This window comes from Fringilla coelebs (assembly GCF_963513975.1).
Source record: "Fringilla coelebs genome assembly, chromosome: 17".
NCBI classification, from domain to species: Eukaryota; Metazoa; Chordata; class Aves; order Passeriformes; family Fringillidae; genus Fringilla; species Fringilla coelebs.
The window spans coordinates 15,175,445-15,198,306 of record NC_140043.1 but is presented as its reverse complement, the minus strand read 5'-3'; the positions used below and the strand labels follow the sequence as shown (position 1 = coordinate 15,198,306).

The 22,862-nt window shown below is 51.1% G+C and overlaps 1 protein-coding gene across 5 annotated transcripts in view; it reads left to right on the top strand.

Moving 5' to 3' along the window:
- RIMBP2 (RIMS binding protein 2) overlaps positions 1 to 22,862 on the top strand; it is a gene marked incomplete at both ends in the record, with an annotated part of 40,051 nt that overhangs the window by 4,379 nt on the left and 12,810 nt on the right. For all 5 annotated transcript variants that reach the window (XM_084217028.1, XM_084217029.1, XM_084217027.1 and 2 more), the window contains 9 exons: positions 2,933 to 3,137; positions 9,975 to 10,126; positions 12,082 to 12,158; positions 13,668 to 13,777; positions 14,821 to 15,618; positions 17,600 to 17,751; positions 19,157 to 19,618; positions 20,977 to 21,123; positions 22,316 to 22,474. In XM_084217028.1, coding sequence (XP_084073154.1) covers positions 2,933 to 3,137; positions 9,975 to 10,126; positions 12,082 to 12,158; positions 13,668 to 13,777; positions 14,821 to 15,618; positions 17,600 to 17,751; positions 19,157 to 19,618; positions 20,977 to 21,123; positions 22,316 to 22,474 — 2,262 coding nt within the window. The remainder of the gene's footprint in view (positions 1 to 2,932; positions 3,138 to 9,974; positions 10,127 to 12,081; positions 12,159 to 13,667; positions 13,778 to 14,820; positions 15,619 to 17,599; positions 17,752 to 19,156; positions 19,619 to 20,976; positions 21,124 to 22,315; positions 22,475 to 22,862) is intronic.

Sequence of the window (22,862 nt, the reverse complement as noted above, 5' to 3'; positions counted from 1 at the left end):
GTTCTTTGCTAAGGTGAAATTTACACCTGGGGCTGATGTGAATTCACCTGGGGCTGATGTGAATTCAGACTGTTCTCTGCTGATGCAGGAGCTGTTTCAGGTGATATTTGCACCTGGGGCTGGTGTGAGCTGCCCAGTGAAGCCCCTGCTGCTGTGTAGCAGTGGAGCTGTGGGGTGGCACCTGCACAGCAGAGTGTGCTGATGATTTCAGACTGTGCTGATTTCAGACTGTGCTGATGATTTCAGACTGTGCTGATTATTTCAGACTGTGCTGATTTCAGGATGTGCTGATTTCAGACTGTGCTGATGATTTCAGGGTGTGCTGATTGATTATTTCAGAATGTGCTGATTTCTGCTCTGAATTCAGACCTGTCCACCTGGAGAGCTGCTCCTCCCTCCCCTGTCCTGTGTGCACAGCCCCTGTCTGAGGGATGGAGGGAGGCTGCTTCCCCTCCATCCCTGGAGCCTTTGGATGTCAGAGGAGTGCCCAGTGACAGACAGACAGACAGACAGACAGACTGGCCGAGCCGGGATGTCTCACCTGCAGCCCTGTGCAGCTGCTCCTGCTCCAGGGACAGCTGGGACAGCCCTGGGACAGCCTGCTCAGGAGCCAGGGCACGGGGGGAAAATCCACAATTCTGGGCCTGAGAGCACAGGCTCCATGGCAGGGACCATGACCCAGGGTAGAAATTCACAATTCTGGGCCTGAGAGCACAGGGTCAATGACAGGGACCACAGCAAAGGGTAAAAATTCCCAATTCTGGGCCTGAGAGCACAGGCTCCAAGGCAGGGACCATGACCCAGGGTAGAAATTCACAATTCTGGGCCTGAGAGCACAGGGTTAATGGCAGGGACCACAGCAAAGGGTAGAAATTCCCAATTCTGGGCCTGAGAGCACAGGCTCCATGGCAGGGACCACAGCAAAGGGTAAATATTCACAATTCTGGGCCTGAGAGCACAGGGTCCATGGCAGGGACCATGAGCCAGGGTAGAAATGCACCATTCTGAGCATGTGCTGCTCTGCAGGTCAGACCCAAACCTGGATTTCCTGCAGTGAGGTGAGGCTGGCTGGCAGCAAAGCAAGCTCATGCTGGGGTCAGGGGTGAGCATGGGGATGCCTCCTGGTGGCTCCACCGTGGCTCTTGTGCCAAATTTTCCTTATAAAGTGCCAGCTTCGTGCTCAGTTCTAACTCACAACCCTACTGAGAATCCAGCAGGAAAGGCATTTTTCTCCCAGGCTTGATGAGAGAATTGAAATCTCTGCATGCTCAGAAGACAAGGCATTTACTGCAGTACAAGTAATTATAATTCATTAAATAATGCTTTTTCAAAAATACCCTTCAGGCAGCCCTAGCTTCTTGTTGAGGTCTGGATTGTGATGCTTTTATTTTTTGTTTAGTGCTAGAGTTTCCATAGCTGCTTGTGGAAAGGTCAGAAATATTCTTAGAGAGTTGGATGGCTCCTCCTTAAGCTTTCCTTTAGAAAGTGGGAACCAAATAACCCAGTTTTGTTCTTTGTTTGCCTAGTGTCCTTCTGAAACTGCATGGATGCCGTGTTCATGCAGCAAATTAACAAGTAGCAAATTCTGATATTTCACTTTCTCCAAACCACAGCAAAAAAATGAAAGACAAAAACCCCAAGCACTTCATGTTTGTGCAAATCTCCCACAATGCCTGACTCTTGCTGTTCTTGGCTTTGTAATCAATCAGATGCTGAGATTCCTTTTGCAGAAATAAATTCGTTTGTGCGTTAGGAATGCAGGGAAACTTTAAAATTCACTCTAACTTTAAAAAAGTATTTGTTGGAAGAAAGGGAGCAAGCAGTGCCACCTTGTGCAGTGGAACACTTGGATTTTTGGGTTCTTCTGGGCACTGTCAGCATTTTCCTTCAGCTGGGATCTTTTCTAGCTGCTGTGTAGTACTGCTGTTTTCCTGATTTATGAACTGCACAGGTTTCTTACAGGAACAGGGAATGTTTTTTCCTTCAAAAGCCAAAGCTCTGGGTTCAGCTGAAGGGGTTTAATTGCTGCCCAGACCTCCTTTGTTGGCACAGCTGCTGGTGCAGGGAGGGGATGTTTGCTGACACAGAGCAGGGCCTGGGATGGATCCGTGACCAGAGCCCTGATTGAGCTCTGGGCAAGGGGGCTCCCTGCTGCAGCTCCTCCACTGCCTGGGGGGCTGTGTGTCCCAAATCTCATCCCAAATCCCCATCCTGGGGGGCTGTGTGTCCCCAAATCCCATCCCAAATCCCCATCCTGGGGGGCTGTTCATCCCAAATCCCCATCCTGGGGGCTGTGTGTCCCAAATCCCCATCCTGGGGGGCTGTGTGTCCCAAATCATCAGGCTGGGGGGCTGTTCATCCATATCCCCATCCTGGGGGGCTGTGTGCCCCAAATCCCCATCCCAAATCCCCATCCTGGGGGGCTGTGTGTCCCAAATCATCAGGCTGGGGGGCTGTTCATGCAAATCCCCATCCCAAATCCCCATCCTGGGGGCTGTGTATCCCAAATCCCCATCCCAAATCCCCATCCTGGGGGGCTGTGTGCCCCAAATCCCCATCCCAAATCCCCATCCTGGGGGGCTGTGTGCCCCAAATCCCCATCCCAAATCCCGATCCTGGGGGGGCTGTGTGTCCCAAATCCCCATCCTGGGGGCTGTGTGTCCCCAAATCCCCATCCCAAATCCCCATCCTGGGGGGCTGTGTGTCCCAAATCCCCATCCTGGGGGCTGTGTGTCCCCAAATCCCCATCCCAAATCCCCATCCTGGGGGGCTGTGTGTCCCAAATCCCCATCCTGGGGGGCTGTGTGTCCCCAAATCCCCATCCTGGTGGGCTGTTCATCCCAAATCCCGATGGTGGGGGGGCTGTGTGTCCCACCCCCGTGTCCCCCGTCCTGTCGCTGTCGCTGTCGCTGTCTGACCCGCGCTGTCCCAGGCCAAGGTGCGGGAGCTGGAGCAGAAATGCCGCACGCAGAGCGAGCAGTTTAAGCTGCTGTCGCGGGAGCTGGAGCGGTTCCGGCAGCAGGCGGGCACCATCGAGCTCCTGGGCACCTCCTCCTCCTCCTCCTCCTCCTCGCTGGCCCCCCCCGGGAAATCCCTGGCCCAGCTGATGAACGGCATCGCCACCTCCATAGGCAAAGGTAAGGAGCGGGGCTGGGGTGGACAGACAGAGCCCCGGGGGGGACAGACAGAGCCCCGGGGGGGACAGACAGAGCACAGAGCCCTGGGGTGGACAGACAGAGCCCTGGGGTGGACAGACAGAGCCCTGGGGTGGACAGACAGAGCACAAAGCCCTGGGGTGGACACACAGAACACACAACCCTGGTGACACCTTCACCTTTCACAGCATCCCTGCCTCCACTGAGCTTGTTCCAGTTTCAGCTGGGTGCTGCTGGTGGTGCCTTCACTTTGGGCTTTCATATTTCCAGATTTGTGCTGCCTTGGTGTGTGACTCTGAACTCCAGATAAAGTGTCAGCAGCTCTCCCCACAGCTCAGAACACAGAACAATCCTTTCCTCTCCTCAGGCACACAGAACAATCCTTTCCCTCTCCTCAGGCACACAGAACAATCCTTTCCCTCTCCTCAGGCACACAGAACAATCCTTTCCTCTCCTCAGTCCCTCTCAATCCTTTCCCTCTCCTCAGTCCCTCTCAATCCTTTCCCTCTCCTCAGTCCCTCTCAATCCTTTCCCTCTCCTCAGTCTCTCTCAATCCTTTCCCTCTCCTCAGTCTCTCTCAATCCTTTCCCTCTCCTCAGTCACTCTCAATCCTTTCCCTCTCCTCAGTCCCTCTCAATCCTTTCCCTCTCCTCAGTCCCTCTCAATCCTTTCCTCTCCTCAGTCCCTCTCAATCCTTTCCTCTCCTCAGTCACTCTCAATCCTTTCCCTCTCCTCAGTCTCTCTCAATCCTTTCCCTCTCCTCAGTCCCTCTCAATCCTTTCCCTCTCCTCAGTCTCTCTCAATCCTTTCCCTCTCCTCAGTCCCTCTCAATCCTTTCCCTCTCCTCAGTCACTCTCAATCCTTTCCCTCTCCTCAGTCTCTCTCAATCCTTTCCCTCTCCTCAGTCACTCTCAATCCTTTCCCAGCCCCAGACCCAGGGACAGCGCTGCAGCTCCAGCCCCAAAAGTGCCAACAGGGGATGGAGGAGAGCAGCCTGGGAGGGTGGGACTGCAGAGCCCTGAGCTGGAATTGACCCTGAGCCCAACATGGAAATGGACCCAAACTTATATGGCTTGGGCTCAGTTTTTGTTTGTGCAACAGAAATGATGCACTTCTCCATAAAAATTTGAAAGTAAATTTTCCAAAAAGAAAAAATAGTCTTGAAGAGCAATAGTCTTGAAATGGAGAACATAAAGTAATAAAAAAATGTCTATCTGTACTGATGTTCTTACAGTCCCCAGCCCATCAACAGTGTGTGTTTACCCAAGGTCTGTGCTGAACTTTCACCAGGCCATCTCCTGTTGCCAGAGGCAACGGCTCTCCAGGTGCAGAGCTCTGTAAACCATCCATTATTCATAGGAAAAGGACAAAGACCAGGCAGGAGGTTACCTGAGGACACCTGAAAACAACTCCCATGTCAGCCACACGCTGGATTGGGTGTAATTCCATGTGAATCACACGTTATATTGTGTTATTCCATGTGGATCACACTTTATATTGTGTTATTCCATGTGGATCACACGTTATATTGTGTTATTCCATGTCAGCCACATGCTAGATTGTGTGTTATTCCATGTGGATCACACATTGGATTGTGTGTTATTCCATGTGGATCACACGTTACATTGTGTGTTATTCCATGTGAATCATACATTATATTGTGTGTTATTCCATGTCAGCCACATGCTGGATTGTGTGTTATTCCATGTGGATCACATGTTACATTGTGTGTTATTCCATGTGAATCAATCACACATTACATTGTGTGTTATCCATGTGAATCAATCACATGTTACATTGTGTGTAATTCCATGTGAATCACACTTTATACTGTGTTATTCCATGCAATCCACAGGTTAGATTGTGTGCTATTCCACGTGAGCAGTGTGACCAGCATCACCCAGGCTGGATCACTTCAATTTCTCCTGCACACACACAGTGGTCAGGTCGTTCTCATGACTTACAAATCCCCCAAAGGTGTTTGAAAAGAAGTTGAAATGGAATAAGAGTTTTCCTGAACTGGTGGAGAGGCTGTGGTGCCCAGGCCTGGGGATCAGGAATGTTCCCTGCTGCTGCATCACTGTCAGAGGAGGCTGCTGGCTCAGCGTGGCCCCAGGCAGGGCAGCTGGGTGACATTGCCACCCCAGCCCAGGGCTCTGGGGCTGGGGGCATGTCTGACAGACATGAGGATTTAGCAGAAATTTCCTTCCTGCCAGCAGCAGCAGCAGCTCCCCGTGTCTCTAAGGACAGGGTTTTCAAAGCAATAATTAATTTAAAAGGAGAGGTAATTAGGTATTGAGCTGTCCTTCAGGCAGAAGTGGAGGTCCAGCCTGCATCGCTGAGATTGATTTAATGAAAAATGGAAATCAGCTGAACATCTTTCAGGTGCTCAGTCAAACTCTCCCAGCTAATTTATTCTTATTCTTATGCTGATGGAAAAACCTTTTTAAAACCTTCCAAAGGTGCCAGAGTGAGCTCTCCCAATAACCCTTGAGTAAAAGCACAGCCAGGACTGCAGCCAGGGCATTTCAGGGCCTTCCTCTCTGAGCCCTCTCTCCAAACCCATGGATTTCTGTGGGATTTGGAGCCCAGGGCCTGCAGCACTTGTGTCTGAGCAGCAGAACTGCCTGGACAGCCCTGCACACAGTAACACACAATGTAATGTGGGATTCACGTGGAATAACACCATTTAACCTGGGATTCCCATGGAATAGCACACAAAAAACCTGTGGATTGCATGGAATAACACAATTTAACCTGTGATTCACATGGAATTACACACAATGTAACGTGTGATTGATTGACATGGAATTACACACAATGTAATGTGGGATTCACGTGGAATAACACCATTTAACCTGGGATTCCCATGGAATAACACCATTTAACCTGGGATCCCCGTGGAATAGCACACAAAAAACCTGTGGGTTGCATGGAATAACACAATGTAAAGTGTGATTCACATGGAATTACACACAATGTAACGTGTGATTGATTCACATGGAATAACACACAATGTAATGTGGGATTCCCATGGAATAACACCATTTAACCTGGGATTCCCATGGAATAGCACACAAAAAACCTGTGGATTGCATGGAATGACACAATACAAAGTGTGATTCACATGGAATTACACACAATTACAACAACAAAGCCACGTTTGAGCCAGGGGCAGCATTCCTGATCGCTGAAATCAGCCCTGCCCCAGGAATGATGGCAGAGCACAGCAAGCTCTTCAAACCAGAATGAAATTATTTTTATTATGTGTGGGGAGGAAAGAACACGAGAGGGAACACAGGGAGAGCTTTAAAGCACAGCAAATGGTGGAAATGAGATCAGTTTATGACCAGCTGCTTTGCCTTAATTGGTGATGTCTGAATGTATCAGGAAATGAAACAAACCTCGCCAGGATGGATTAGAGCGTAACAAGTTCACCTCAAACCTACAGTAATGCCACAATCAGATATAGAAGCCTTGAGATTTATTATTCCTCAGTGAAGAGGCTCATTTAAATGGCCTTTCTAGATAATTTAGGTAGTCCATATGGAATCTGCAACTGCCATAAATAAAATGGGGAGTCTAATTGTAATGCAGGCATGGGCAGATTTCATTCTCCTGAAACATTTAAATCAGGTCTGTGCTCTTCCTTTTTCTTGGATAGGGTGTTCTTCAGACTTCCTTCACAAACAGTTGTCAGTCAGGAAAATAAGGCCATCTTAAACATGTATAGATTTCAAAAGACTTCATGGACAAAATCCCTGTGGCTTTACAGGGTTCTTCTCTAGTATTTAAATGGAAAAAAAAGACATTTCTAGATGCTGCTGTGTGTTCTTATGAGCTGACCTCTTGTATATTTTATTTTTAGCTCTGGTTTTTTTTTCCAGAGGGAAAATATAAAAGGAAAGGTGTTTTACTGGGGCTTTTTTATTTGTTTGTTTTCCCTTTTGTAGGTTTCCAGTTAACAAGCTTTAAGCCAGTCTGCAGGTCTGGTTCCTCCTCCTCCTGCTGTTCAAGCCCAGGGCCCTCAGTGTGATTGCCTTGGGTTTCACCAGCTTCTCTTTTTGGAGGCAGACCTAGGCCAGAGTTTGAATGCAGGTTTCTTTTTAGTGCTGCTGTGTTCCCAGGACAGGAGCAGAGCAGAAACCCTTGCAGGAGTGACCAGGGGTCCCAGACACTGGGGGAATGGGCACCCTGCACTCTGAGCCTCAGCTCGGTTTGCTTGTCCTGTTCTGCAGAGGCATTACTTGTGTTTATTTTTCAGTCCAGCCGTGGCTCTGTGTACATAAACCACCTGATTTGCACAGAATATTTGTCTCATACCCTTTCAAAAGGCTCCTCTGCTGAAGCTGTTTGGTGGGGCACATTCCTGGCACAGAGATCTGCTCTTCCCTCCTGCTGCTGGGTGCTCAGTGCCTCTGCTGGGCAGGGAGGGCTCTCTGGGGAGTTATTCCCTGTCAGTCACAGGTTAAATGGTGTGTTATTCCATGGGAATCACAGATTGAGTGTTATTCCATGTCAGTCACAGGTTAAATGGTGTGCTGTTCCATGGGAATCACAGATTGAGTGTTATTCCATGTCAGTCACAGGTTAAATGGTGTGCTGTTCCATGGGAATCCAAGGTTAAATTGGGTTATTCCATGTGAATCCCAGGTTAAATTGGGTTATTCCATGTGAATCCCCCGTTGTATTGTGTGCTGTTCCATGGGAATCACAGATTGAGTGTTATTCCATGTCAGTCACAAGTTAAATGGTGTGTTATTCCATGGGAATCACAGGTTAAATTGGGTTGTTCCATGTGAATCCCAGGTTAAATTGGGTTATTCCATGTGAATCCCTCGTTGTATTGTGTGCTATTCCATGGGAATCATAGACTGTGTGTTATTCCATGTCAGTCACAAGTTAAATGGTGTGTTATTCCATGTCAGTCACAAGTTAAATGGTGTGTTATTCCATGTCAATCACAGGTTAAATTGGGTTATCCCATGTAAATCACAGGTTAGATTGTGTTATCCCATGTGAATCACAGGCTAAATTGTGCTATTCCATGTGAATCACAGGTTAAATTCTGTTATCCCATGTAAATCACCAGTTCAATGGTGTGTTATTCCATGTAAATCACAGGTTAAATTCTGTTATCCCATGTAAATCCAAGTTAAATGGTGTGCTATTCCATGTGAATCACAGGTTAAATTGTGTTATTCCATGTAAATCACAGGTTAGATTGTGTTATCCCATGTGAATCACAGGTTAAATTGTGTTATTCCATGTGAATCACAGGTTAAATTCTGTTATCCCATGTAAATCCAAGTTAAATGGTGTGCTATTCCATGTCAGTCACAAGTTAAATGTTGTTCTATTCCCTGTGAGGAGTGTGACCAGCACCACCCAGGCTGGATCACTTCAGTTTCTCCTGCAGAGGAGCAGTGGTCAGGTCGTTCTCATGACTTCAGCAGCAATTATTGAATCCAGCCTTGGTCAGTAATGATGGCAGAGTGCAGCAGGCCCTTCAGGGCAGGAGTGGGATTACCTGGGGCCAGGGGTGTGCCCTCACAGCCACCACACACCTTCCTCTCCTTGATGCACTCAGGGCAAATGTTCTGTACCTGATTTCCCAAAGAAAGGATCAGAGCCACATCTTCCAGCCCCTTGGTGTTCCTGGAGTTCCTGTGCTGGTTGTGATCCTGTGTGGATGCAGGGCAAGGGCTGCACTGCCCTAGAACCTTCCTAGAACCTTCCTAGAACCTTCCTCCACATTCTGTACCTGGTGCCAGCAATTTGCAAACAAAGCCTGGAGGGTGCAGGAGGTCTGAGCCCAACCAGAGGCTTCCTCTGAGTGAATAATCACAGTTGGCCCAATTATTTATGGCTTGGCACGGGCAGGCTGAGATGGCAAACACATTAACAGCAAACAGAAGGAGCTAAATTGGCTAAAGGCTCCTGAGCAGGGAGGACTTCTCTGTTAGAGACAGGAGGAAGGTTCCAGGAATAAAAAATGTGCCCTTTGCCAGCCTGGGGATTGCTCTGAGTGGGGCTGGTTGTAATTAATATTTTGTGGGGTGAGTTGTATGTTTCCCTGCTGTCAATTGCTGAGGCTGGCCTGCTGTAAATCACAGTGATGCAGAGAAAATTAATCATATTGGGCTAATGAGCACAGCAGAAAACCCTCTGAAGGTATTCTTGGAGCTTTTTCTCCTCTGCAGTGAGAACAAAGAGGCTCCTCTGATAATTCCTGGTGACCTGGATGGGGAATCTTGAAATTCAGTAGCAAAACGTTGCTGGCCAGGCTTGTGGCAGAGCAGGAGAGGAGATGGTGGCCCTGCACACACCCAGGGGCTGAGCAATCAGGGTGATGGTGATGGTGATGGTGAGAGTCCCCAAAGAAACACAGGCTCCAGCACAGCTCTGCAGTGCCAGGTGTGTCACACAGCCGGTCTCAGCTCCCCCAGGTGTGTCACACAGCAGGTCTCAGCTCCCCAGGTGTGTCACACAGCAGGTCTCAGCTCCCCCAGGTGTGTCACACAGTCACACAGCAGGTCTCAGCTCCCCAGGTGTGTCACACAGCAGCTCCCCCAGGCACACCAGGGGACAGAGGGGGATTATTTCCCTGGGGAAGCTTTACCTCTGGGTTTTTGGATGGAAATGCTTCCCCTTTCTGTGTTGTTTTGTTCTGGCTGTTGAAGCCCGGGGCTGGCAGGCTGAGCTGCTGCCCTGCCCTGCCCTGCAGCCTGCCCAGCCCAGCCTGGGTGGTTTCTGAGAGGGGACAGACCCCTGTGCAGTGCTGGGAGCCCTCCTGATGTGTGTGCTCTGTCCCTGCAGGCCATGAGAGCCCCTCTGGAAGTCGCTGTGTGATCTCAGAGTTCATCAGACCCCTGCAGATCTCTGGGGACAAGCCAGAGCAGCTGTCTGTCAAACCCACCTTCCTGTCCAAGGCAAGGTCTGGCACCCCAAGATGCAGATTTGATTCAGACGTGAGTCCTTTTGCATTTTTTACTGGAAAAGTGGCTTGGGGCTGAGGCTCCTCTGCTCCAGCAGGCTGTTGCAGGTAGATCCACCTGCTCTTAGAAAGTCAGACATTAATGTTCTCATTTTCTGAGGCAGCTTGGGAACATGAGCAGTGGGAATGGGAGTGATGCTTTCAAAGGAGCTGCAGCTGATGTCCCAGAAGGAGCTAAATTGGCTAAAGGCTCCTGAGCAGGGAGGACTTCTCTGTTACAGATGTGAGGAAGGTTCCAAGAATAAAAAATGTGCCCTTTTCCAGCCTGGGGATCGCTCTGAGTGGGGCTGGTTGCAATTAATACCATAACTGTAATTAATAGATGAAGATGAAGAGTGTGGGGACCCCTCTGGAGCTCTCAGTGCTGCACACAGAGCAGTTTCTGGGTGAGGGGATTCCATGGGCATGTCTGAGCATTATCCCAGGAAATATTTGTGTATATTTGTGTAGCAGCATTATTGAAAAGTGGGAACATTCACTGCTTTTTTGAAGAAGCCACAGAAAAAGCAGCTTAGCAAGGAGACTTAGGGGAGCAGAGCTAACAGCAAGGAACAGGAGAAGCAAACGTCAAATTTAATTCCCCTTTTCTGTTATTTTTGAGTTATCTCTGGCTGAGAATGTCAAGCCCTCTTTTGCAGAGCTGTACATTTTGTGCCTTCTGGAGTGTAATTATGTGATCCACTCTCACATTATGCAAGCTCACAGAAACTGAGCTCCATTCCTCTTTAGAGACACCCAGACCCAAGGGAGGGTGTGTGAGCAAAATCCAAAAAATGAACCAAAATGCTGGGAAGCCTGAAATCAATCAGTCAATAAATAAATCGATAAATCAGTGTCACTCTGCAATGGCCCTGGTGGTTCCCATCAAAAAGCCTTCTGGAATAACCCTTCCTGGCTGTGTGCTCAGGGGGTGCCCCTGTAAAGGTACCAGGGGGATAATCCTGGCTGCTTTTCCTGCATCCCCTGTGCTGCACAGGCTCCTGGTGCTGGAGCTGCCTGCTGGGCCAAACCACCCTCAGGAGACAGCTCAGAGGAAAATTCTCTTCACTGGGAATTTTCCTGGAGTGCTCCTGGCAGGGACCAGCTCAGACCTGGAAGCTGCAGCTCAGTGTTCACTCAAAGTTGTAAATTCTGCTCCGTTTTCGGACAGTTTATTTCATTTGATCCCACTGTTAACACAGTGTTTCTACCTTAATTAAAGTTCTCTCAAGCTCAGGCAAAAGTTGGTCATTTTGTCTGAAATGGCTCACAGCAAACTGTACAGCAAGTGGAAGGAAGTTCATGCCCCATTTTAAAGCCTCTGCTGGCTCAAAGCACAGCTGAAATTACTGTTTAACCAGGGAGAGAGCTCATGCAGATCTAAAACAGGCAGAGTCTGTGCAGGTTCAACACCACAATTAAATCTCCAGGTTTTGTAGACCAGATTTGTAATGGAATGAACGTGAGGCTGTGCAGGACTGAATTCAGTGGGATGTGAAATTCAGAAGAAAATATGTTAATTCCTTCAGTTAGTGGGAAGGGAGGTGTTCAAGAGATGCTGATGCCGTGGGTTGGGTTGGATTGGATTGGATTGGGTTGGGTTGGATTGGGTTGGATTGGGTTGGGTTGGATTAGGTTGGGTTGGATTGGGTTGGGTTGGGTTGGGTTGGATTAGAGTGGATTGGTGAGGGGTACATTTTGTGTGATACTCATGGTTTCCAGCTGTTTGGAGGTTGACACTTGCACCAGTTCTAAACTCAGCATTTCTTTAAAATACTCAGTCACTGGACTCTGCCCTCCTAAGTAAAATTAACCAGTTGTGCTCCATGTTAGAATTCAATTTTTTTCCTTGAAATTGTGTGTTCACTGATTTATATCACCTGTCAGGAAAACTGTTCATTCTTCTTTTTTTGTAACCACATTATCTTTTTTCTCTCCCCTTCCCTACAGATGGATAATGATCAGAATTCCAATACCTCAAAGCAGAGATATTCTGGGAAAGTCCATCTTTGCATTGCCCGTTATAGGTAAAGCCCCCATCTCCTCACAGACACCACACACAGCAGCTTGGCTCCCCCTCACTCATACACTGAATTATTGCATGGAAAGGGTGTTCTGGGGAGCCTGCAGAGCCAGTCCCAGCTTTGGCTCCCCTCACTCATACACTGAATTATTGCATGGAATTGCTGTTCTGGAGAGCCTGCAGAGCCAGTCCCAGCTTTGGCTCCCCTCACTCATACACTGAATTATTGCATGGAATTGCTGTTCTGGGGAGCCTGCAGAGCCAGTCCCAGGTTTGGCACCCCTCACTCATACACTGAATTATTGCATGGAATTGCTGTTCTGGAGAGCCTGCAGAGCCAGTCCCAGGTTTGGCACCCCTCACTCATACACTGAATTATTCCATGGAATTGCTGTTCTGGGGAGCCTGCAGAGCCAGTCCCAGGTTTGGCACCCCTCACTCATACACTGAATTATTGCATGGAATTGCTGTTCTGGGGGGCCTGCAGAGCCAGTCCCAGCTTTGGCTCCCCCTCACTCATACACTGAATTATTCCATGGAATTGCTGTTCTGGGGAGCCTGTGCTGCTGGCCTTGCCTGCAGAGCAGAGCCTGTCCCTGTGCCCCAGCTGGCAGAGGGAGCTGAGCTCTCCCACCCCCCTGCATCCCTGTCCTCCAGTGTCTAAATCAAATTAAATTGGTACCTCCTGCTCTAGAGAGGAGTCTCAATCTCTTCTTTTCAATTACTTCTTCAGGCAAGAGGAGATTTGAAGTCCATCACTGCTTTGCACATTAAAATTTCAGGCATGAGAGACTGTCATGATAAAAATTTCAGTGGCTAGCAGTTTCTTTCAGGGTGGATATAGATTTAAGTACTTCACAAGTACTTTTTGTCTCTCAGTAGCTTCTCTTAGATGTAGCTCACTGTTTTTGCCTTCTTTTACCTTGCCTCTGTAGAAGTTTAATGAACTTGTGTAAAAGGAACATAAAATTGAATACAGTGGCTGGAAAAGACCCCCACAACTGAGTTTTCTTTAATTCACTCTAAAAAACTAAAGAGAATTGTGGCCAGTGTTTTTCAAGAGCCCTAAGTGAGGAGTGTCTGAGTGTACCCTCCAGGGAGGGATGTGGATTTAGGGGCAGAGGGATCTCCCAGGCACAGACAGACCCTGTCCCTAAGTGAGGAGTGTCTGAGTGCACCCTGCAGGGAGGGATGTGGATTTAGGGGCAGAGGCATCTCCCAGGTACAGACAGACCCTGTCCCTAAGTGATGAGTGTCTGCACCCTCCAGGGAGGGATGTGGATTTAGGGGCAGAGGGATCTCCCAGACACAGACTGCCCCTGGCCCTAAGTGAGGAGTGTCTGAGTGCATCCTGCAGGGAGGGATGTGGATTTAGGGGCAGAGGGATCTCCCAGGCACAGACTGCCCCTGGCCCCTCAGAAGCAGTCTCAGGAGGGATGCCAAGGCCCTGCCCAGGGAGCTGCCCTCGGTGGAGCTCTCCCTGTGCTGAGCAGCACTCTGGCTCTCCCCACAGCTACAACCCCTTCGATGGCCCCAACGAGAACCCCGAGGCGGAGCTCCCGCTCACGGCAGGGAAGTACCTCTATGTGTACGGGGACATGGACGAGGATGGCTTCTATGAAGGTACTGCTTACTGAACCCCCGAATTCCTGCTGATTCCTCAAGACTGAAATCAGCTCCTCTGTCAAGCACAGATTCTCTCCTTTGGCTGCTCTGAAATCGGCTGCTAAATTTAGCTTTATCGTCGTGGTGTTAATTAAAAGAGTTTCTGCACCAGCAAAGCCGCTCCTTGCAGGCAGAGCTAATTATAAAATATTTTATAGTGTCAGCTTTTCCTACTGGCAAGATTGAGGTTGACAAAAAAAGCTTACTGGCAGTTCTGGTATTTCCCTTAATAAGCCTTTCTGCTCCCAAGCCAGGGATGTTGTTTATGCACTGTCACTCATCCCTTGCCCCTTATCTTGCCCGCTCCCACGGCAGTGCCACGCACAAGGTGTTCTCCTGTCGGAACTCAGGACATCCCTCTGTCTGTCCTGGACTGCCAGGACCCCTGCCAGGGGCTCAGAGACCCTGGCACAGAGCCCAGGACACTTTTGGTTTTGATTATCACCCATGGAGCAAATGACCAACCTTAGATGAGGATCTGCAAGCCACGACAGTTTGAGTAGAATGATAGTGAATTTATTTCAGGGTGAAAAAATAGATTTTTGGGGTTTTTAGAATGGGGGTTCAGGGGGCAAGATGGAGGGATCTGGGCGTGTCCAGCCTTTCTCCTTCTTCTTCTTGGCCTCCACCTTCTGCTGGGATGGTGGCACTTCTGGATTGGTTTAGAGTAGAAGCTCACTGTCTGACACAGGTGACAGGCATTGGGAAGTTATTGTAAATATTGTACATGTAGTTTTTAGTATAAAAAGATAACACCGCCCCAGGGCAGGCAGAGTGCCTCTGTCTGTCCTGCTGAGCGGACCTGGGCTGGACAGGAGAAAGAATTTTATAGATAAGGAACAATAAACAACCTTGACACCGAGAACTGAAGAGCCCTGACTCCTTCTTTGAGTGCTGGGGAGGGAAAAGAGACTTTCCAACTTATCTTGGGGTCCCTCTGAGCAGCAGAGACCCCGAGATTGTCCTTCAGGGCTTTTAATGGCACCGCTCTTTCTCTGCAGGAGAGCTTCTGGACGGCCAGAGAGGACTGGTCCCTTCGAACTTCGTGGACTTTGTGCAGGACAACGAGGCGCGGCTGTCGAGCGTGGAGGACCAGAACGCGCTGAACTGCGCGGGGGCCGCCCTGGAGGCAGAGCTGGAGCTCAGCCCCCCGAGCCAGCGGGACGCCGGCAGCGCGCTCAGCAACGGCGCGGGCACCCTGGACGTCAACATCGACGAGATCGGAGAAGACATTGTGCCTTACCCCAGGAGGATCACCCTCATCAAGCAGCTGGCCAAAAGCGTCATCGTGGGCTGGGAGCCGCCCCTGGTGCCGCCCGGCTGGGGCACCGTCAGCAGCTACAACGTGCTGGTGGACAAGGAGGTCAGGATGAACATCGCCCTGGGCAGCAGGACCAAAGCCCTGATTGAGAAGCTCAACACCTCGGCCTGCACCTACAGGATATCCATCCAGAGCATCACCAGCAAGGGCAGCTCCGACGAGCTGCAGTGCACCTTGCTGGTGGGCAAGGACGTCATCGTGGCCCCCTCCAACCTGCGCGTGGACAACATCACCCAGATCTCTGCCGAGCTCTCCTGGCTGCCCACGAACAGCAACTACAGCCACGTCATCTTCCTGAACGAGGAGGAGTTTGACATCGTCAAGGCTGCTAGCTACAAGTACCACTTTTTTAATTTGAAGCCCAATATGGCCTACAAGGTGAAGGTCATGGCAAAGCCCCACCAGATGCCCTGGCAGCTTCCCTTGGAGCAACGAGAGAAAAAGGAAGCCTTTGTGGAATTTTCTACCTTGCCAGCAGGTTTGATTTTCCTCCCTACCCCAAAATCCTTCTGCTGAATTTCTCTGAAAATGCTAGATAAAATTCTTTAACCTGCACAGCATTTAGGGGATGTAAGTGCATTTTGGTTGTGAAGGTGTGATTAACTTCATCGTACAATTTGAATTTGTAAAGCCAACAGATTCATTGTGTTTTGGAGAGTCTGAGGTCTTTTCCCACCTGGCTTTTACATTAGGAGTGCTGGTAAGTGTTGTCAGTCATTTGCCATTATTCAAGAGCACTGAAGTAGTGTTAAAAACTAGAGCAGAAACAAAGCAGTGAATTTGAAGGAGAATCTCATGATTTTGGGGGTGTGTGGAAAAATCCGAGCATCTTTTCTTCAAGAAACCGAGTCAGCTGGACCCTGGGTGCCTCTGGAGGGACACTCAGGCCCGAGTGGCCCCGAGTGAGGGTTTTCCAGGCCAAGCACTTGCCATGCTGTACCTCCCTCTAGCTGTGGAGCCTGCTGAGCAGCACAGAGCTGCTCTCTGCTGAGAGCTGAGGTGCAGTGAAGCCTCAGCTTTGGGAGCCAGAGCTCCCAGAACCTTCCCCACTGCTCCATTCCACCGGGAGCACTTCTAGAGAAACGAGCCAGCTTTTCACTGCTGTGCAGAGAAAACAAAGCAGCAGCTGGTGAAGTGGTTAGAGGCTGATGCTTGATTGCAGAGTCACTGGAGCAGAGGAAAAGATGAATTTGGAGTCAGTAATGGGAGTTGCCATCACAGAGTTTCATGCAATTGAACTCATCTAGATCCATCAAAGCAGTGGAATCGCTCACATTAAAATACAAGTGTTTCTCTCTTGGGCACTCAGATCTAAAAATAGAAATAAGCACAGCATCAGGACCAATGGGGCTGCTGCAGTTTTTGGAGCTAATTTATGTAAAAAGCCCCACGAGGAGCAAAGTGTAGCAGAATTCCAAAACAAACATTTATGCTGATGACCAAGGCCATCGAAAATCACCAGGAATCATTTCCCATGCAATGATGGGAGGAAAGAGGAGCCGTGCTGAGCCTCGGGCGTTGCAGTTTATTGAACCTATCTCTGCACAGCCTGGGAAGGTCGAGACAGACACCCTGGGGATTGTTTCCTTGTGGGAGGATGGAAGGAAGGTGACTTCTCCTGCAGGAGCAGATTAATGTCATTGTCGCTGGCAAGATGCTGGGTTAGATCAGATGTGAGCTGAGCAGCCTTGCTGAAGTGGGAGTGCTGGCTGCCAGTAAAACAGGATGGCCAGGAAAGCTGAAATTCAGTCCTAAACCAAAATCTCTCTTGGCCAAGAATAGTATTAGGTCGATTTGCATACTCTCAACTTGCAAGATAAAAATACTTTATAGATGCAGGGGTGGTATGAGCAAAACCTTCCTGTTGTGTCTGCGCTGTCCTGAACGTGACCACGATTCCATTTCGTGTCCACTAGAGGACGAAATTCAGTGGCAGCAAAGCAGTGAAATGCACTGGCAGTTTGCCAGGGCTCTTGTGTGATATTTGCACATGTGTCAAGCACGGTTTAAGTATTTGTAGCCTTTTTGGTAGCTGAGCAGGATCTGGTTGTGTTCAGTTGGCTGGGAGAAGCAATCTCACAGCAGCCAGTGTGCTCTGCTCTGCAGAGGTGGCTGCAGCCCAGCCCTGCTTCAGCAGCAGCCTCTGCCCAGGGCTCGGTGCTTCAATTAACACAACAGGATGCTTGAAAAATTGATGAACTGATAATCTCTGGGATATTTTTACTTTGGCTTTCTGGCCAAAGCAGAGCTATTTATAGCTGTGCAATGCCTTTTAATTGAGGAGGTATTTGGTGTGCTGTCACACTCACACACACTGAATGCCTTCAGAGGTTCCTGGCTGTGTTTTGGTTCGGCACAGGGGCAGGGCCCCGAGCCCAGCTGTCCTTTATCCAGCTGTGGAACAGCTGCAGCCCAGCTCCCCTGCTCTGAGCCCGTCTGACCAGTGCCATCTCTCCTAGGTCCTCCAGCCCCCCCTCAGGAGGTGTCTGTGCGGGCAGGGAGCGCCCCAGGGACCGTCCAGCTGTGCTGGAAGCCCCCAGCTCTGTCGGCCACGGGGACGTCCCACGGTGCCACCGTCACCGGTTACGGGGTCTATGCCAAAGGGCAGCGGGTGAGTCCCTGTCACCTCTGTCACCTCTGTCACCTCTGCTGGCACCCAGCTGGCAGCGACCTGGGGTGTTTCCTGGGTCCCCCCACGCAGGGAGGAATGATGAGTCTGCCTCCATGCTCTCAGAAGGCTAATTTATTGTTTTATGATCTGTGTCATATTAAAGAATGCTATAAAAACTATAAGCTATACTGTCACTATAGGGCACGAAAGAACACAGGCACACACAGCTGTTCTCAAGGTGAAGAGAAAAAAGGAGAAGTTTATTTCCTGACTCCAATATTTATAGTTTTCTAAAAGTGACAGTGGGTTGGAGGGTGACAGTGCCACCTCTCCAATGACACTGGACAAACCAACAGCCCATCAAATTTCTCTTCTTCCATAAAAGAATGCAAAACAATGAGTTATTTACGGGAAGTGTGTGAGAAAGTTCGCTACAAAAATGTCAACATCAGAAGGCTTAGAAAATCTGAAAAAATCAGGGTGACATCATACTATATAGAACTATAAACTGTAAATTATACTAAAGAATAGAGAAAGGATACAGACAGAAACATAAAAGATAATAATGAAAAACTCGTGACTCTCGAGTCCCCACACAGCCTGACTATGATTGGTCATTAAGTCAAAACAATTCACCTGTTGGATAAACAATCTCCAACCACATTCCAAAGCAGCAAAACACAGGAGAAGCAGATGAGATAATGATTGTTTTCCTTTTTCTCTGAGGCTTCTCAGCTTCCCAGTAGAAAATCCTGGGCAAGGGATTTTTCAGAAAATGTGACAGTGACAGGGAAGGCTGGGACAGCCTGTCCTGGTGTTTGGGACAACCTGCTCCCTTTCTGGGAGCCCTTTTGGCAGAGGGGCTGGGGATGAAGAGCTGCTGTAGGGTACAGCCCTGGTGGGGCTCTCACAGCTGTGCTGGCAGCAGCCCACCCTGAGAGCCTGGGGGCTGTACTGGGGGGCTCTGGAGAGCCTGGGGGCTGTACTGGGGGGCTCTGGAGAGCCTGGGGGCTGTACTGGGGGGCTGGGGAGGGCAGCAGGTGGCTGGGTGCAGCAGTTCATTTAGGGGATCCCCTAAGCTGTGTGTTCCCTGATAGCAGCAGGCAGGCAAGGAGACTCCACACGGCTTCTGAGGTGATAATTAGATGAGTGTGCTAATTATTGGGGGTCCCAGCCCTGTGAGCAGCATGGTTTCTGAGGGAGAAGGGGGAGAGAGGGAGAGCCTGGTCTCCCCTCGCAGCTTACCAGGGAGATTCACGGTGGGTGCAGAATAAGCCTGGTGCCGGTGGGATTACAGATCCACGGCTGCAGGGAGGATCCGGCTTGGAACAAACCCTCCATTTTCCAGGGGTGGGACAGAGCACCGTTTGACTGACAGGTGACCCCAGGGTGTGTGTGTCCCCAGGTGGCCGAGGTGCCGCTGCCGGCCGCGGAGGGCACGGCGCTGGAGCTGCCCCGGCTGCGCGCCCTGGACGCCCGCGAGCTCACCGTGCGGACGCTCTCCGCGCAGGGCGAGTCCCTGGACTCTGCCCCTGCTGCCATCCCGCCCGACCTCCTGGTGCCTCCAACCCCCCACCCCAGGACTGCTCCCAAACCTAAGCCATTAGCAAGTGCCGGAGCCCCAGAAACCAAAGAAGAACATTTCGGCCCGCATTTCAAACGGGACGAGTCCTGGGAGCAGACTCGCTCGCTGTCCCCCGGGCACGGACACATGCTGGAGCCACCCACCTTCCACGGCCCCCTCCAGGGCAGGAGGTCTCCGTCCCCCAACAGAATCCTGCCCCAGCCTCAAGGCACTCCGGTCCCCAACACCGTCGCAAAAGCCATGGCCAGAGAAGCTGCTCAGAGGGTGGCAGAGAGCAACAGGGTAAGGGCAAACTCCTGCTGGGCTGGGCTGGGCTGGGCTGGGCTCTGTGGCACCTGCACTGGGGCTCTTCTGCGCTGGGCTGGTCCCTGTGGCACCACTGGGGCTCTTCTGGGCTGGGCTGGGCTCTGTGACACCTGCACTGGGGCTCTTCTAGGCTAGGCTGGTCCCTGTGGCACCACTGGGGCTCTTCTGGGCTGGGCTCTGTGTCACCTGCACTGGGGCTCTTCTGGGCTGGGCTGGGCTCTGTGGCACCACTGGGGCTTTTCTGGGCTGGTCCCTGTGGCCCTTGCCACCAAAGGTTGCTCATCATGTGCTGCAGGGGTGGGTAATCAGTCCTCAGCTCTGAAGATCCATAGCTTGAGAAGCAGAGTGCTGAAATTCTGGGCTGATGAAGCCCTCCTGTGTCTGCTGTCGTGGATGCACAGGGAATTTTACATTCTGTCCGTCTCAGCGCTGCCTTTTCCCACAGGTTTGCAGCTGCTTTTTCCTCCAGCTCCTCCTGGAGCTGCCAGCAGTGTCACTGCCCAAGGACCCCCCTGGTTTGGGACCACCTTGACCCCTGGCTGTGCATTGGCTCAGATCTTTGGCAGTTGATTTAAATCCCACGTGTGGGGCTCTGGGGTCAGTGCAGCTGATGTGGATGCATCCTGACAGTGTGCTGTGGGTGTTCCACACAAATATGCAATATTTAAATACTCCCAGTGCCCTGGGCAGTTACTTTCTCATCACAGGCTGCTCACAACTCTCTGTTACTTCTTGCAAGCTTACTTCACTTATTCCGTGGATTTTTCTTGGTGCTTCATCTGGTGCCATCAATTATGTCCAGCTTTTAGCCTCCCATTGTAGCTCCAAAATAGCTCCATTAATTTTGGCAGTTCACACATGCCTTAACAGCCCCAGCTGATTGACTGTTCCTGGTTTGGGATGCATTTGATCCAGTGGGTAAATCGAGCCTGAATAATTCTGGATCAATAAGAATAGGTCTGATAAATACGTATGTGTGCATCTGTATGTCTGCTCTTGGCTCTGCTGCTCTGTAGGGTGGAGAGGAGGAGTGTTTGTATCTGTGTCCCTGGGTGCAGGGCAGTGTCCCCAGTGTCCCCTGCTGTCCCCAGATGGAGAGGAGGAGTGTTTGTATGTGTATTTATGTTTGGGGGTGCAGGGCAGTGTCCCCAGTGTCCCCTGCTGTCCCCAGATGGAGAGGAGGAGTGTTTGTATGGGTATTTGTGGGTGCAGGGCAGTGTCCCCAGTGTCCCCAGTGTCCCCTGCTGTCCCCAGATGGAGAGGAGGAGTGTTTGTATGTGTATTTATGTTTGGGGGTGCAGGGCAGTGTCCCCAGTGTCCCCTGCTGTCCCCAGATGGAGAGGAGGAGCGTTTTCAGCGAGAGGAGCAGCGCAGCCCCGTACTCGGACGAGGAGGAGGAGGATGGCTACGACTCGCCGCGGGTGAAGCGGAGGGGAGCCTCAGTGGATGATTTCCTGAAGGAGTCAGAGCTTGGCAAGCAGGTGAGGGGCCTGGCTTGGCTGCTGGGCCAGGGGCTCGGCAGGAACAGAGGGGCTCCTGGAGGCCTGGGCTGTCAGGGCACTCCCAGGGCTGTGCCCGGGCTGGGGACACAGGCGGTGACGCATGACACAGGTGACACAGCTGTGACACATGACACAGGTGGTGACACAGGCTGTGACACACGGCACAGGTGACACAGGCTGTGACACAGTGAGGCTGAGCCATGGGCAGGGATGCTCCTGTTCCCTGGCCCTGTCCTGGGCACAGGGATCTCCTGAGCCTCCTCTCTTCCAGCAGCCCCAGGCACTGCTAACACAGCAGAAATGTAGAAAACAGGATGGACTGTCCTGTTTGGGCTCTGGGCCTGTCCTGGTGAGCTGTCACTGCTGGGTGTGACAGCCTGCTGGGGAAGGATTCCTGTGTGCCATGACCCACCTGCACCCTCCCAGCCTGCTGACAGGAGACAGGCATGCTGCAGGATTGGCTCCAAGGAATGGAAAGGTGTTGCCAGAGGAACTTTGCACAACTGCACAGCTTTGAGTCTGATCCCACTGAAAGCAAATATTAAATAATTCATTACATTACTTTCAAGAGAGATGTAAATTCTAGAAAAGAGTTGGGGTTTTTATGTCTTGGCATAGTTTAAAAAACTTTAGTCAAAGACCTGACTTCCTGTGCTGAGGGTCCACAATGGTGGCAATATGCTGCAAGAATTAAATGCTGACCACTTTTAAATTATAATGTGATGTAGCAAACAGCTGCAAAGAGCAGATGATATGTGAATTATCCTCAGGCTTTTACAATTTGGTCAGCAAGTGCATTGATGCATGAAGGACCTCTTTAATGAGGGGAATTTAATCAAGACTAGAACTAGATTTGGCGCTGTGAATGGAGAGGTCCTTTATTGTATCACCTGGGACTGAGAGTGGATTTCTTGAATTACGATGATAAATGGGCAAAACAGAATTTCCATGGGATGTCTCCAGCAGAGCAAAACAGAATGGGCAAAACAGAATTCCTGCAGAATTTCCACAGGGGTTGAGAGTGGGTCTCTTGAATCACGATGGTAAATGGGCCAAGCAGAATTTGCCCAGGACAGAATTCCCGGTTCCGGCGGAGCAGAGCCCGCCTGGGCTGGGGCTGCCGGGGCTCAGCAGGATTAGAGCTCCAGCAGAGCTTTCTGTGCCCTGCCAGGCTCACTACTGCCTGGGGGACGAGTACCACACGGAGAGCAGCCGCGGCTCGGACCTGTCCGACATCCTGGAGGAGGATGAGGAGGAGCTCTACTCCGAGATGCAGCTGGAGGAGGGCGGCCGGCGGCGCCTGAGCCTCGGCTCGCACGGCACGCTCAAGGTGAGCCGGGCACCCCTGGGTGCTCCTGCAGAGCCTGGGCACCCCTGGGTGCTCCTGCAGCCCCCAGAGCCCGGGCACCCCTGGGTGCTCCTGCAGCCCCCCGAGCCGGGGCACCCCTGGGTGCTCCTGCAGCCCCCCCCGAGCCCGGGCACCCCTGGGTGCTCCTGCAGCCCCCCCGAGCCCGGGCACCCCTGGGTGCTCCTGCAGACCCCAGAGCCCGGGCACCCCTGGGTGCTGCCTGAGAGCTCCTGCAGCCCCCAGAGCCTGGGCACCCTGGGTGCTCCTGTAGCCCCCCCCAGAGCCCGGGCACCCCTGGGTGCTCCTGCAGCCCCCAGAGCCCGGGCACCCCTGGGTGCTCCTGCAGCCCCCCCGAGCCCGGGCACCCCTG